Genomic DNA, 16,772 nt, shown 5'->3' with positions numbered 1-16,772 from the left:
TTTTTTTTTATTTAAATATATATAAGTATATTATTACAACTAGTAATCCTACAAATATTATATCAAGAAATTCTAAAATAATATATCTACAATTTTAATATTTAATATAATACATATATTATCAAAATATTACAATAATTTCTATATTATGAATAGTATATATTTGTATAACGCACAACACTACATAAAACTATACAATAGTATTTTATTAATCTTAATAATTTCTTTTTTCTTTAATTTATTTTTAATATTATATATAAATATTTTTTTTTTAACGTAATATAATTTTAAAAATATATATATATATTTATATTTATATAATTTTAGATACATTAGAGAGAAACGTATAACATACAATAAATTTTAGAACAAAAGAAAAAAAAAAGAACATAAATACTTTGTTAAAATATATTTGGTTTAATTATTATTATTAAAAAATATATATTGTTTTTTTTACGTTTAATAACAAATATTATGATATGCAATGATTTTTATATGACAGCAATATAGTTAACATACATGTTGCAATATCAATTTCACTAATAGGTTTTTCCAAATTGTAAATTATATGTGGTATACACGTTCAACAGCCATTAATTTACACATATGTATATATTTTACAACAAAAAAAAAAATATAAGTTCTATTGTTACTATATCGTTACATGTTTTTGAAAAATATATAAAAACATTTTAATTGTAATATATCGTATGACATAAAATTAAATTTTATTAAAAATTAAAATTCAAAATTATAAAAAATGTAATATATTTTTATATATTTTCAATTTTAATTTTTTTTTTTTTTTTTTTTTTTTAAGGTTTTAAATAAAAAGGCAAATATGGTTCCATTATAAAAAAAAAAAAAAATTATATATTTATATAATGGGAAAATAATTGTATATTATGTTATTAAATGTATTATAATAATGTTTTATGTTAAACATATTTGATGTATTTATAACACAAAATAAAATATTTTATGTGATTTTTTTAGTTATAGTTTTTATCATAAAATAATATACGTATCACAATAAAAAATGAAAATCCATTATACTAATATATTATTGTTTCCTCTAAAATTAAATATATTGGTAACATTATGTGATAAATAAATAAAATATTCATAAATATAATTATTATATCTATATGACTTATATATATAGTTTAAATATACATATTAATTACAAATATATAAAATCATAAACTACAAATAAACATTACATATATATGTCACCATTTTTTATAGGTAAATACCCACAAAAAACCATCCATCACACCACGTCATATACAAACTACCAGATTATTATGCGAGTGCGAATTATATATGTCCAATTATGACAACGATCCTGAAATGAAAAGGGTGATGCAACAATTTCATGATCGTACAACACAAAGGTTTCACGAATACGATGACCGTATGATAGAAAAACGCCAAAAATGTAAAGATCGATGTAACAAAGAAATTGAAAAAATTATATTAAAAGATAAAATCGAAAAAGAATTAACCGAAACGTTCGCGACATTGAACACTAATATAACTAATGAGGATATACCCACATGTATTTGCAAAAAATCAGTAGCGGATAAAATAGAAAAAACTTGTTTGAAATATGGAGGTGCGTTGGGAGGTGGTGTGATGCCTGGATTGGGATTGATAGGTGGAAATAGTGTATATATATTAGCCAATTATGAGACTATCAACGCATTTATTGCGAAAACAATTGAAGAATTGGAAGGAATTCCTGGTATAACTAAGCTATTTGGTGCAAAAATTTCACAATTTGTGACTCCAGCAGTTTTTCGTAAGCCAATGTCTCTTGTTGAAACAATTCTAAGTGAAAAAAAAAAATTGTGCTTATGCGCTGCTAACAAAAACGAACTTTTATGTCGTGGAATGAATCCAAATGTCCCAGAAACTTTACCTAAAAAAATAGAAGTTGCTGTGAACGAAGTTTTGTCCAGTGTAAATGATACATGGGCTACGGCAACAACGCCAACAACATTTTTTACAAATCCTATAATTTTATCTGCTATAGCAATATTGGTAATAGTTATAATTATGGTAATTATTTATTTGATTTTACGTTATAGAAGAAAACAAAAAATAAAGAAAAAACTCCAATATATAAAATTATTAAAAGAATAGATATTATGTGTTCGTTATGTAGATGTTGGTAGGATGTTTGGTACATGTACTGTTTTTCTTTAAATGTACAATGCTTTTTTTCCATTATTAATAACTATATATTTTTATATGTATTACGTTTTTATATGTATACGGTATTTTGTTATGTTTCAAATTTTTCATCACTTACTGTATTAATTTACTATTATGTTAATTTTTTTTTTTCAAAGACTTTTAATCATTAATAAATCATATATTTATTAATATATACATTAAATACTAAATACATATAAATTTATATGTAATTGTTTAGTAAAATAAAATATGGCATGTATATATATATATATATATAATACTTTATATCAAATCTTATATAATAAAATATAACAAATAGATATATATGATATTGATAATAAAAATTAATTGTAGGAAACATATTATTCAAACAAAAATATTATTCTATATGTATATAATAAAAAATTGATATAAATAAATATTTTTATTTTGACAAATATATTACCTACAAAAATCTATCATATTATATATATATATATATGTATTCATTTATATATTTAATTTGTCGTTATGTTGTTTATATATTATTAAAATTATGAGAATACAATAAATAGAAAAAGTGGACAAAATATAAAAAATATATAATATATATATATATATATATATATATATATATAAACACTAACAAAAATACCACGGCATAATAATTACAGTAAATAAATAATAACCTAAGAGGGAATTACAAAAAAAAAAAAAAAAAAAAAACACAAAAAAATAAAACAAAATAAAAATTAAAAAAATTTTATTAATATAACAATAATTCTTTTTTCGTCTAATTTCTATTTTGATATTATATATATATATATATATAACTTCATATATTACTTGATATATTATATAATAATTAATATATTTTATGCTATAAATGTAAAACCTTCGAGTATTAAATTAGTAAATAAAGTATGTTATATATATATATATATATATATATATATAATTTTTTTAATATACTAAACACAAAAATATTTTGAACATGTTATATCTATATATCAACACATTATAATATAATAATAATGAATTAAACTAATAGTACAATAAGTATTATTATAAAATAGTAACAATATATTATATATAATAATAATAATTGTATTAGAATAATCATATTTATATGAAATCCTTTTTTTTTTTTTTTTTTTTTTTTACTATACTAATATATATAATTAATATAATAGTAAATTTAAAACAATATATAAATATTAATAACTTGTAAAATATTAAAAATAAATATATATATATAATTTATTTTTTCTATTTATATATGATTATAAAGAATTTATCATTAATATTATAGAATAATATTATTTACTATAAGTTTATTTTTAAAAAGTTCAACTTTAAGAAAGCAATTAATATAATATAATGATACTATTAATTTGTTATTTATTGTACAAACATTATATGTTAATTTGTATAATATAAATATAATAAATATATATATATATATATGTAATGTTTATAACATAAAACAAAAATAAATATATTATAATTATATTATTTATATTTATACACAATAATATAAAGTACAGTATATGACTATGTGGCATCTTTCGAAAATATTTTAAATTATATTCTTGTAATAATAGTATATTTCTAACTTGTACGAAATTAATAATTTATTATTATTTTATATATAATTCATTTTAATATCCTATTATATATATATATATAAAAATTATTATAGCATAATTATGTAACATAAAATAATAGATACAATAGAGGGAATTTTCTATCATAGAATAACGCTAAGAAACAAAGAGAAAAAAATATATATTAAAATATATATGAATATATTTTATTATTTTAGTTTTAGGATTAATATTATATTTTATTGCATAAAACATATCTTGTTAGTTCCACATTAGTAATTATATTACATTATATTTTAGGATATTTCTTTGACAAATATTATAAGGGCTATTAAGATATATATGTGGTATAAACGTTCAACAACTATTAATTTACACACATGTATATATTTTACAACAAAAAAAAAATTTCTTTGTAACTACCGTTTTACTTGTTATGTAAATGTATTAAAATAAATTTTAATTGTTATTTATGATATGACATAAAATTAAATTTTATTAAAAATTAAAATTCAAAATTATAAAAAATGTAATATATTTTGATATATTATATTTTTAATTTTTTTGTTTTTGTTTTTGTTTTATGTTATAAATAAAATGGCAAATATGCTTCCACTACAAAAAAAAAAAAATATATTTACATAATGGGAAAATAATTCTTAATTATATTAAATAAAATATAATAATATTTTAGGTTAAACATATTTAATTTATTTGCAAAATAAAATAAAATATTTTATGTGATTTTTTTAGTTATAATTTTTATCATAATATATGTATTACAATAAAAATGAAAGTCCATTATATTAATATATTATTGTTTGCTCTTCCACGAAATATATTGGTATTTCTATTTTACATATGTATTAAATATTGATTAATATAATTATATAATTATAATATAATATATAACTATATATAAATATATTACGATACCATTTATATAATTATTATATCTAAATATCCATATATAATATATATATAATAAAAATATACATATTTATTACAAATATATAAAATCATAAACTACAAATAAACATTACATATATATGTCACCATTTTTTATAGGTAAATACCCACAAAAAACTATCCATCACACCACCTCATATACAAACTACCAGATTATTATGCGAATGCGAATTATTTGCACCACAAAATTATGACAACGATCCTGAAATGAAATCTGTGATGCAACAATTTGAGGATCGTACGTCACAAAGGTTTCAAGAATACGATGAAAGGTTGCAAGAAAAACGACAAATATGTAAAGATAAATGCGATAAAGAAATCCAAAAAATTATTTTAAAAGATAAATTAGAAAAGGAATTAACCGAAAAGTTCGCGACATTACAAACTGATATACATAGTGATGCCATTCCAACATGTATTTGCGAAAAGTCGATAGCAGATAAAGTGGAGAAAACATGTTTAAATTGTGGAAAAAATCTAGGAGGTTTTGTTCCGGGATTGGGCTTGATAGGTGGCAGTGCTTTATATGTTGCCGCAGTAAAATCATCTGTGGAGTTAGGTATTAAAATGGGTATGCAATCAGTTATTTCTGACCTAAAAGTGTTATGGGATCTGACTAGTTTAATTAAGGCTAAAGTTATAGAAAATTTTGTTACTCCTACAAATTATTGTAATATAACATCTATTATTGAATTTCTCCAGAACATAAATAAGAGTTCATGTGCAGCAAAAACTAAAATCACTCCATTATTTTGCAGTACTGTAGAATACCAAGGACCAGAAGAATTAGCTAAACGTGTAGCAGGTATTGTTGAACAAGCTCAATTTGCTGGTGCTCAAGCTGCAAATGAAAAATTCCTTGAGCTAACAACTTCATATGCTATATTATCTCATCCTATAGTAATTTCTCTTATAGTAGTAGTGGCTATAGCTGTTATACTTTTAATTATATATTTAATTTTACGTTATCGCAGAAAGAAGAAAATGAAGAAAAAACTCCAATACATGAAATTAATAAAAGAATAGATATGCGTTGGTATTTTGATGTTGATAGAAAGTTTGGTACATGTATACTTTTTCTTTTAATGTAAAATGTTTTTCATTATTATTATTAATATTTATATTTCTATATATAATTTATTTTGATATAATTTTATTTATTTATTTTATAAAACTATTTTATTTAATATATAATGTAATTTTAAATTTGTATTAAATATTTCACTCATATATATTATAATATATTATTTTTTTAAAACATAATGTAACGTATATTTTTTAAATACCTCATATTAGATGATTTTCAGTGTAATATATAATAAACAGAAAAAAAAAATTATATTATATAATGACTATTGTGATTACTATTATTATTAATATTATAAGAAATATATTATTCAAAATATAATTACATCTATATTTATACAATTTAAATTAAAACCAATAAATATATTGTTTCATTTCATGAATACCTTCCTTAAAAAATCTATCATGTTATATATTATATATTATATTATTTATTTATATTTATTTGTAATTTATTTTATTATCATTTTAATGATTTTATTATAGAAATACTACTAATATAATGAACTCAAAAAATAGTTAACATATTACAAATATAATAATTACACCTAATATAACAAATAGATACAATACATAAAAAAATCTAATAAAAAAAAAAAGTTACATGGAATAAATAAAAAAAAATGAATAATGAATATATTTCATTTTAATATAATAATACACTTTTTCTTTTTTTTTTTTTTCCTTTGTAATTTTTATTTTTTTTTTTTTGTTCATCTTTTGTTTGCTATAATAATATCTAAATATTATTTGTTTATATATATATATATATATATATATTTATTTATTTGATAACCTGTAGATATTTAATTCTAATATAATTTCATATATGTTTCATAGTATATATATATTTTTTTATTTTATGTGTTATTTGTATCGTATATTATGTGCATATTGGATAATTATAATTGTATTTGTATATATATTTAGTGGGAAAAAAAAACTAAATAAAATAATTTTTTGTTTATTAAATATATTTTTCTTCTACTTGTGTTTATATTTATATCCCTTTTTTTATTTATTTTGGTTTAATATTTTTAAAAAAAATTGGTATTTATGTTTTAAAATTTATTTATAATATATTTTTACTATTTATTTTTTAATTATTTAAATATTTTAATTTTTTATATAACCAAAAATATTATTATATATATATGTGTGTGATATAAATTACGAAATTTCCAGGGGATTCTTATAATTTTAATTCTAGTGAAATCGGGTTTTAAAAATATATTTATGTATTGTAAAAAAAAATTATTTTATGCACTAGAAAATAATCAATTATATAATTAAAATAAAAAATATAAAATTTATATATTTAAATAATTAAATATATTAATATTATTGAAATATTTTATGAGAAATCATTTATTTGAAAAATATATAAATGTTTCAACAAAATATTTTTATTTTGTTTACAAATATGTTACCATATTTTTTTTATACAACATATATTTTTATATAAAAAATAGAATTATTCGTTTTGTATATTATCAATTTAATCTGTATATTTTTTTTCAAATAAAAGATAATAAAACAAAACGTAAATATAATACATTAAGAATTAATATCTTAAATAAATGGAATAGTTTTATTCATTCTAAACAATGGAGATTTACTTTATGGATAATGGAAATATATTTAGTATTTTTCAATTATATGTACATAAATTGTCAATAAAAAATATTTAATTAAAAGATAAATTTCTGTAGGTACGGTGTAAAATATTTATTTAATATAAAAACAGTACAAGAAACCATAAAATAAAATTTAGCATATTAATAAATAAATAAAAATTATAAAATGAATTTTAAATTATAAGAAATTATTATTTTAACGGATAAAAAAAAAACATATATACTCTTCTTTTGTTTTGTTAGATACGTAATAAAAATACATTATGTAAATTATTCAACATAGATATTATAAAAGGATATTAATTGTTTTGTTTATATATATAATATATAATATATTTTTCTTTAAAAAAAATAATTCAAATAATTTTACCTATGTAAAAAAAAAAAAAAATTACCATAAAATATTATTCATATACAATTAAATAACATCATCTATATTCTAAAGATTTCATTACTTACATAAATGTTTCTTGCACTCATGTTTCCATGAATTTTTTCTTCTTCTATATAACCATATATATAATATTATAAGTACAACAGTTAATATAAGTAGAACCAAAGCTGCAATACCACAAGGGTATATTGCGACCAAAGCATTCGCTGCAACAGTTCCGCCTAAATCACCAGCACCACTTGCACAAAATCCAGCGCTTGTTTCAAGAACTGCAATAATAGATTCTCTACTAAGCATGTTAAATATAGTAACAAAGGATGCACACGCACTATAAGATCCTTTTATTCCCACAATATAATTTAGGGCAGCCGTTTTAGCAGCATACAAAGCGATTGTTGTTAAGATTACTGTAGCAAGTGAAGAAATATATATACCACGGGTACATCTCCCTTTTAAGTGCTTTAAATACTTATCTCTTCCTTTTGTTTTTGCTAATTTCACACCATGAATATCAATATATTCACATGTTGAAGATTTTTCATCAAAATTGGGACTCATGCCCGACTTCAACATATCACTATCGTTACCAAACATTTCTTCATATGTTTCCAATAATTCTTTTTCTAGCGTTGACATAGGTTCTGCATCATTACCACCTGTATATTTTGTTCCATTTTTTTCTACTACTTCTTTTAATTGTTTATATGGATCATGAGTTTGTTGATATTTTTTGATTGCTTCCTCGTTCATTTTATCAATTATTTCTTTTAGTTCTGGGTCATTATGATAATGCGGATTATGGATTTGCGTTTGTGCTAAAAGTCTTGATTTTATCGTTGTTCTTTTGGTGTTGTTTTGAATGAGACTTACATTATAATGTTTATTTAGATAATTCTCCTAAAAAAAAAAAAAAAAGAGGATTATTGAATATATGTTGAAAATATTATAACTGTTTTATTATATATTTATGTTATTGTAATATTAATGCATTTTTGTACATACATTATGTGGTGATACTAAAATATTTATTAAAAAGTTAAATATTAACATTTTAACGTGATATATATTCATTTTAATTCAAAGAAATAATATTCTATATTTTAAAATTTATTAATCTAATTTATAAAAAATGATCTATTTTATTCTTTAATATATTTTTTATGTAATATATTGATAAGCGGAAATTTTGTTGTAATTTTGTGATATAATAACATTATAGTTTCATCATAAGTATACTTTAATTTACGATAATATTCATTTAATATTTAAAAAAAAAAATAAAATATATAAATATTATATAAAATAAATAAATTTTTTTTTATTTTATGTTATATTATTTTTATTTTATTTATTTTTTTTTTTAATTTTTCTTAAAATAATTCTCTCATATATATATATATATATATATTATAAATTTTTAATAAATAACAATATATTTTCCTTCAAGTACACATATAAATGTGTATAAAAATAGTTGTTATGGGTGTAAACCATATATATATCATAATAGCCCTCATGATGTTTATAAAAAAAAATATCCTAATATATATTCTAATATAATTATTAATTTTTGAAATAATAACAAATTGTCTTGTAATTAATAAAATATAATATTGATCTTAAAACTAACAAAATAAAATAATTTTATATGTATTTTATTATATATATTTGTTCTTTTCCGTTTATTTTATTTTTATTTCTAATTCTTATTATATAATAGAAAATTCTCTCTATTGTATCTATTAATTTATGTTATTTAATTATGTTATTTTAATTTATAAATAAAAATATATAAATATACATGCATAATTAATAGTATATTTAAAGCAAATATATATTAGCTTATTACAAAATATAATTTAATAAATTAGAAATATATTATTATTACAAGAATACAATTTAAAATGTTTTCCAAACATGCCACATAGTCAGATACTGTATTTTATACTGCTGTGTATAAATATAAATAATATAATAATAATATATTTATAATTCGCATGATATAAACATTACATATATCAATTGAATTTATATAATAAGAAATATCATATAATGTTTTTACAATATATAAAAAACTAATAGTTTGATTACATTATAATAGAAGTTTTCTTACAGATGTACTTTTTAAAAATAAACTTATAGTAATCGTTACTATTTTATAATAAAAAGAACAATAATAAAAATTATAATAGTATTAATAATATGTTAATAATATTATATTAATAGAACAAATAAATTACATATATATTTATTTTAAAAAATTTTGAAGTTATTAATAATTATATATTGTTTCAAAATTTCTTATCATACTAATTTTATGTATTATAAAAGGAAAATAAAAAGGATATCATATATATATCATTATGTTAATACTATTATTATTATTATATATTATAGTATTAATATTTTCTATTAAAATGTATTTTGCAATTAGATTAATTCATTATTATTATATTATAATGTGTTGATATATCAATATATGTTGTTGAAAATATTTTTGTGGTTGGCATTGTAAAAATATTATATATATATATATATATATATATATATATATATCAAAAATGACATCAAAATAGGAATTACAAAAGAAAAAAAAATTATTGTTATATTAATAAAAATTATTTTATTATTTATTTAATTTTAATTTTCTATTGTTCTTTCTTTTAAGTTTATGCTTTTATTTATTTAACTAAATTATTATTTTATCGTATTTTTGTCAACTTTTTTATGTATTGTATGTATTTTTTATTCACTTTTTGTATTCATTTTATTCTAGTATTTTTAATAATATATTATGTATACAACAAATGAAATAAATAAATGAATACACATACTTATATTTCAATATATATAATATTATAGGTTCTTGTAGGTAATATATTTGTCAATTAAAATAAAAATGTTTATTTATATTAATTATTTATTAAATAAATATGGACTAATTGTTTTTTTTTTTAAATTAGATGTTTCCTACAATTAATAATAATTATTATTATTATTATTATTATTATATATATATATATTTGTTCTATTATATATTTCATTATATGACATTTAATATGAGGTATAATATAAATATACGCCCATATTATGTACATATAAATTTAAATCTACTTACACATATAAATGTAGTATTTAATATATATTAAAAAATATATGATTTATTAAAGAATAAGTCTTTAAAAAAAATTATCATAATAAACAATTAAAAGATTTACAGATAACAAAATACATTATATATATAAAACTAATACATATAAAAATATAGTTATTTATAATAGAAAACATAGTATATTCAACTAAATATTTTGTATATACTAAACTATATATCACGAATACCAAACATATAATATCTATTCTTTTAATAATTTTCTATATTGCAGTTTTTTCATCATTTTTTTTTTTTCTCCGATAACGTAAAATCAAATAAATAATTAACATAACTAAAGCTATAACCACTATTGCAACAACGGAAGCAATAATAGTATTAGTTAATATAATAGTATCAGCTGCTAATTTGGTACTTTCAGCTATTTCAGCATCAGTAACAGCTTTTGAAACTAATTGTAGTTGCGTAGAATATGTTCTATTAAACTTTGAAAGGTTATTACTAGCCATAGAAGATATAGCTCCGCAATATTGAGTATACCCTTGAGTATCTAATGTACTGTACAAAGAATCATTTATGTGGTGAACTATATCATAAAGCGTTACAGTATTGGTAAATTTACCTGAGGAAAGAATATGTGTCACATCAACAGGTGGTGTTTTTGCCCCAGGATGCCATTGTGTTGTTAATTTCATAATTTGAGATAAACCCTCTTTTATACCTTCAGTAATACCGGCTTTAGTAACAGCAACAGGAACATATTGTGACCATTTCACATACCATAAACCGCTGACCAGACCCCAAACAGGTGCTACACCACCCCCTAACCCACATGCACAAATAAGACAAACTTTTTCCACTTTTTCTGCTAACGATTTTTCCATTTTATCTTTTAAAATAATTTTTTGTATATCTTTATCACATTGTTCTTTACATTTTTGTCGCTTATCTTGCATATGTTCTTCGTATTCTTCAAAACGTTGAGACGTTTGTCGATCGAAATTTTCCCTCACAGAATTCATATCCGGATCATTATTATAATTGGGAATATATATGTTACATTCGATTAACACTCGTGATGTAGTAGTTGGTGTATGTGTTGTGATGTATGGTTTGTTTTTATTATGTGACTATAAAGAATGTTATATATATGTGTGTGTTATAATTAGTTATTTATGATTATATATATTTTTAATATATATGTATATTGTATATTTACTGAAGTAATAAAATATTACATATATATATATATAATAATCATTTTTTTTATTCATATATATGATGATGTTACCAATATATTTAATAGGAGGGGAAATAATAATATTTTAGAGTATTGCACTTTCATATTTATTGTGATAATTATATTATTTTATGACTAAAATTATAACTAATTAATATATAAAAATGTATTGTTTTGTATTAAATGAATTACATATGTTTAATCTAAAATATTATTATGGTTCCATAATATAATACACAATTATTTTCCCATTATAAAAATATATTTTTTTAGTGCAACCATATTTTTCTCTTTTATCCAAAACAAAAAAAAATAAAAAATAACAAATATTAAGAAAAAAAAATAAAATAGTTACATTTATAAAAAATAATATAATAAAAATATTTACATATTTTATAATTTTATATTCTAATTTCTAATAAAATCTAATTTTATATCATACTATAAATTGTAATATTAATTTTTTTTTTTTTTCTTAAACATTTATATAACAAGTAGAACTATATATATAAACGTGTATTTTTTTGTGTTGTAAATTATGTACCAATGTGTAGAACAATAGTTGTTATGGGTGTAGACCACATATATATAATGATAGCTCTCATGATTTTTATCGAATGAATATCCTAAAATATATTCTAATATATTTATTATTGTGGAACTAACAACAAAAGTTTCTCGTAATTAATAATATATAATATTAAACTTAAAATTAATATAATAAAATAATTTTTATATGTATTTTAATAATTATATTTTTTTTTTTTTTTGTTTATTTCATTTTTTTTTTTTTTTTTTTTTTGCTAAGGGTTATGTTATATTAGAAAATACTCTCTATTGTATCTCTTACTTTATTTTATATAATTATGCTATTGTAATTTATAAATGATAATATAAAAAATGTATATATAATAATATATTTAAATGAATTATATATTAAAAAATAATAAATTATAAATTTTGAATAATTTAGAAATATACTACTATTACAAGAATAATATTTAAGGGATTTTTTAAACATGCCACATAGTGAGATACTGTAAATTATATAATTGTGTATTAATATAAATATTATAATTATATTGTATTTATAATTTACATGTCGTAAAACATTACATATATCTATTGTATTTATGTAATATGAAATATAATATATTATTTGTACAATATATAAAAAACTAATAGTATAAATACATTATAATAGAAGAATTCTTAAAAATGTACTTTTTTAAAATAATATTATAGTAATTTTACCATTCTATAATAAAAACAATAATAATAATAAATTTATTATAATCATATATAAATAGAAAAAATAAATTACATATATATTTATTTTTAATATTTTCCAAGTTATTAATATTTATATATGGTTATAAATTTACTATCATATTAATTATACGTATTAGTATAGTTAAAAAAAAAAGATAAAATATAAATATTATAATTATAATTATTATATATAATATATTCTTATTATTTTATAATAAAACTTATTGTGCGATTAGGTTAGTTCATTATTATTATATTATAATGTGTTGATATATCGACATATGATGTTGAAAGCATTCTTGTGGTTAGAATATTAAAAAAATTATGTATATATATAACATATGTTTTTTGCTAATTTAATAATAGAAGGTTTCCTATTTGTAGCATATAATATATTAATTATGATATAATATATGAAGTAATATATGAAGTCATATATATATATATTATCAACATCAAAATAGAAATTACAAATGAAAAAAAAATTATTGTTATATTAATAAATATTATTTTTTATTTTCCATTGTTTCCTTTTTTTATGCGTATTCTTTTATTGATTTCATGTAATTGTTCTCCTTTTGTATTTTTGTTAGAGTTTTATTATGTATTTTATGTATTTTTTATATTTTGTCCACTTTTTATTTTTATTATATTGTGCTATTTTTAATAATATATTAAGTATACAACAAGATATGAAATATATAAATTAATACATATATATATAATATGACAGGTTTTTGTAGGTAATATATTTGTCAAAATAAAAATATTTATTTATATTAATTTTTTTATTATATAATTATAGACAAATTTTTTTTTTCGTATGAATAATATGTTTCCTACAATTAATTATTATTATTATTATTAACGTCATATATCTATTTGTTATATTTTGTTATATGACATTTAATATAATTTATTATATATATATATATATATATATACATATCATATTTTATTTTCCTAAACAATTATATATACCTACACTTATATGTTTAGTATTTAATATATATATTAATAAATAGATCATTTTTTTAAAGAATAAAAGTCTTGAAAAAAAGAAAAAATTAATATAATCAATAAAATAATTAATACAATAAATAATCAAAAAAAATTGACACATAACAAACACATTATATGTGTACACTTAATACATATAAAATTATATAGTTATTTATAATGGGAAAAAAAAAAGTATATTCAAAGAAAAACAATACGTGTACCAAGCATCCTACTAACATCAACATAACAAAAACACATCATATCTATTCTTCTAATAGTTTTATATATTGGAGTTTTTTCTTCATTTTCTTTTTTCGTCGATAACGTAAAATTAAATAAATAATTACCATAATTAAAATTATGACGACTATTGCAATAATAGAAGCAATAATAGCAGTCTGGGAACTAGCATATGTAGCGTTTACTGCAGCTATGTTTGTTGCTTTAAGTGTTTCTGTTTCAGAAGCAGTAACTTTGGCAGTTTCACTAACAGCGGCGGATTTAGCTTCTGTTACAATTTGGTTTACAACTGATTTTATAGAACCTTCTAATGAATTTTGCTTAACAACATTCTCTTGAGCTAAAATTTTTTCTAACATCGCAGAACAAAAAGTCCCATCAGTGGGACGAACAGGGGGAACTCCAGGGACAGGGCCACCACGTAGACATGACGACACTTGAAATTTAGAATAAAGAGCTTTAGTAATCATTGGGACATCCTTATAATTCGTTGCACTTAAAACTAACCCCATTTTTTGAACACCTTCTATCGATAAACCAAAATCTGAATATAATACATCCATGACGGCTTTAATACCTGCCTTAGTACCTGCAGCAGCACCCTTAGCTGCACCCTCAGCTATAGCCTCTTTTGTAGCAGCTGCCAACGCTGCTGCTTTCCATCCAGTATAAACAATACCGCTGAGAAAACCCCAAGCAGGTGTCACACCACCTCCCAACACACCTCCACATTTTAAACATGTTTTTTCAACTTTATCTGCTAACGACTTTTCGCAAATACATGTGGGAATAGCGTCACTTTGTATATCAGTTTGTAATGTGACAAACTTTTCAGCCAATTCTTTTTCTAATTTGTCTTTTAAAATAATTTTTTGTATTTCTTTATCGCATTGTTCTCTACATTTTTGGCGTGTAGTTTTCATCCTTTCGTCGTACTCATGAAATCTCTGTTGTGTCTGTTTATTGAAATGTTCTATCAAAGATTTCATTTCAGGGTCATTATCAAAAATGGAGGTATATAGTTCACATTCGCATAATAACCTAGTGCTTCGTTTTGGTGTATATGTAATGAAATGGTTCCTTTGATTATATACCTATAAAACAGTATGTATATATATCTAATGTTTAGTTGTAATTTATAATTATATATATTTATGATAATTGTAATATATAATGAATATTGATATAAAGGTAATTTTTATATACAACATATATGGATATATAGGTATAATTATAATATATAATGATTGATAAAAAACATATATATAATTTTATATTATTATAATTATTGTTTAATGCATACTTCTGATGATGATGACAATATATTTAATGAAAGGTAAAATAACAATATATTAGTGTAATTCAACATCATTTTTATTGTTATAGTTATAATATATTATTTGATTAAGATAAAAACTAAATAATTAATATATAATAATATATTTTATTTAATTAACTGAAATACATATGAATAATTTATAATATTATTATATTTTTAATAATATAATACACAATTATTTTCCCATTATGCAAATATATTATTTTTATAGTGGAACCATATTTTCCCTTTTAATAATTACAAAAAAAAAAAAAAAAAAATTAATATTAAAAAAATATATGAAAACACTTTACATTTTTTATAATTTATTGTTTTTTTTTTAATTTTTAATTTGTAATGAAATTTTATATTATATCAACACAATAAATTATAATGATCATTTTTTTTTATTTTTTTTCAAATTTTTTAATAATATGTTACGATATAGTAATAATACAACGTATTCTTGTTTTGTAAATTATTTACAAATATGTAAAACCATAATTTTGAAAATTGTATATGACATATATATATAATAACATTTTAGAACATATATATATATGAAATACGTATGAAATAGTTATTAGAACATATAATTTCGTAACATTGTTGTTATAAAAACAATTAACAACAAATATTGTATAACATAATAAATGATATAAAATCTGTTTAAAATAATAGTATATACATATATATTAATAAATCAATTTCCATATA

At 18.9% G+C, this 16,772-nt stretch overlaps 5 protein-coding genes across 5 annotated transcripts; 2 read left to right on the top strand and 3 right to left on the bottom strand.

The window, feature by feature from the left end:
- Positions 1–1,039: 1,039 nt before the first annotated feature.
- PF3D7_1254800 (rifin) lies at positions 1,040–2,148 on the top strand (the record flags this gene model as incomplete). Its single annotated transcript, XM_001350895.1, has 2 exons — positions 1,040–1,093; positions 1,249–2,148. The coding sequence occupies 2 exons, from the start codon at positions 1,040–1,042 to the stop codon at positions 2,146–2,148; spliced, it is 954 nt and encodes a 317-aa protein (XP_001350931.1).
- Positions 2,149–4,578: 2,430 nt separating this feature from the next.
- PF3D7_1254700 (rifin) lies at positions 4,579–5,783 on the top strand (the record flags this gene model as incomplete). Its single annotated transcript, XM_001350894.1, has 2 exons — positions 4,579–4,632; positions 4,857–5,783. The coding sequence occupies 2 exons, from the start codon at positions 4,579–4,581 to the stop codon at positions 5,781–5,783; spliced, it is 981 nt and encodes a 326-aa protein (XP_001350930.1).
- A 2,148-nt stretch (positions 5,784–7,931) lies between these two features.
- Positions 7,932–8,945, bottom strand: PF3D7_1254600 (stevor; the record flags this gene model as incomplete). The annotated part of the gene is made up of 2 exons (XM_001350893.2): positions 7,932–8,771; positions 8,877–8,945. The coding sequence occupies 2 exons, from the start codon at positions 8,943–8,945 to the stop codon at positions 7,932–7,934; spliced, it is 909 nt and encodes a 302-aa protein (XP_001350929.2).
- A 2,301-nt stretch (positions 8,946–11,246) lies between these two features.
- On the bottom strand, positions 11,247–12,328 carry PF3D7_1254500 (rifin; the record flags this gene model as incomplete). The annotated part of the gene is made up of 2 exons (XM_001350892.1): positions 11,247–12,113; positions 12,275–12,328. 2 exons carry the CDS (start codon positions 12,326–12,328, stop codon positions 11,247–11,249), a joined length of 921 nt encoding a protein of 306 aa, XP_001350928.1.
- A 2,432-nt stretch (positions 12,329–14,760) lies between these two features.
- PF3D7_1254400 (rifin) lies at positions 14,761–16,109 on the bottom strand (the record flags this gene model as incomplete). Its single annotated transcript, XM_001350891.1, has 2 exons — positions 14,761–15,831; positions 16,041–16,109. 2 exons carry the CDS (start codon positions 16,107–16,109, stop codon positions 14,761–14,763), a joined length of 1,140 nt encoding a protein of 379 aa, XP_001350927.1.
- Between the last annotated feature and the right edge of the window lie 663 nt (positions 16,110–16,772).

The sequence above is a fragment of the Plasmodium falciparum genome (genome assembly GCF_000002765.6).
Source record: "Plasmodium falciparum 3D7 genome assembly, chromosome: 12".
Taxonomy (NCBI): domain Eukaryota; phylum Apicomplexa; class Aconoidasida; order Haemosporida; family Plasmodiidae; genus Plasmodium; species Plasmodium falciparum.
The sequence above is the reverse complement of the archived record's forward strand: the minus strand, read 5'-3'. Positions and strand labels throughout refer to the sequence as shown.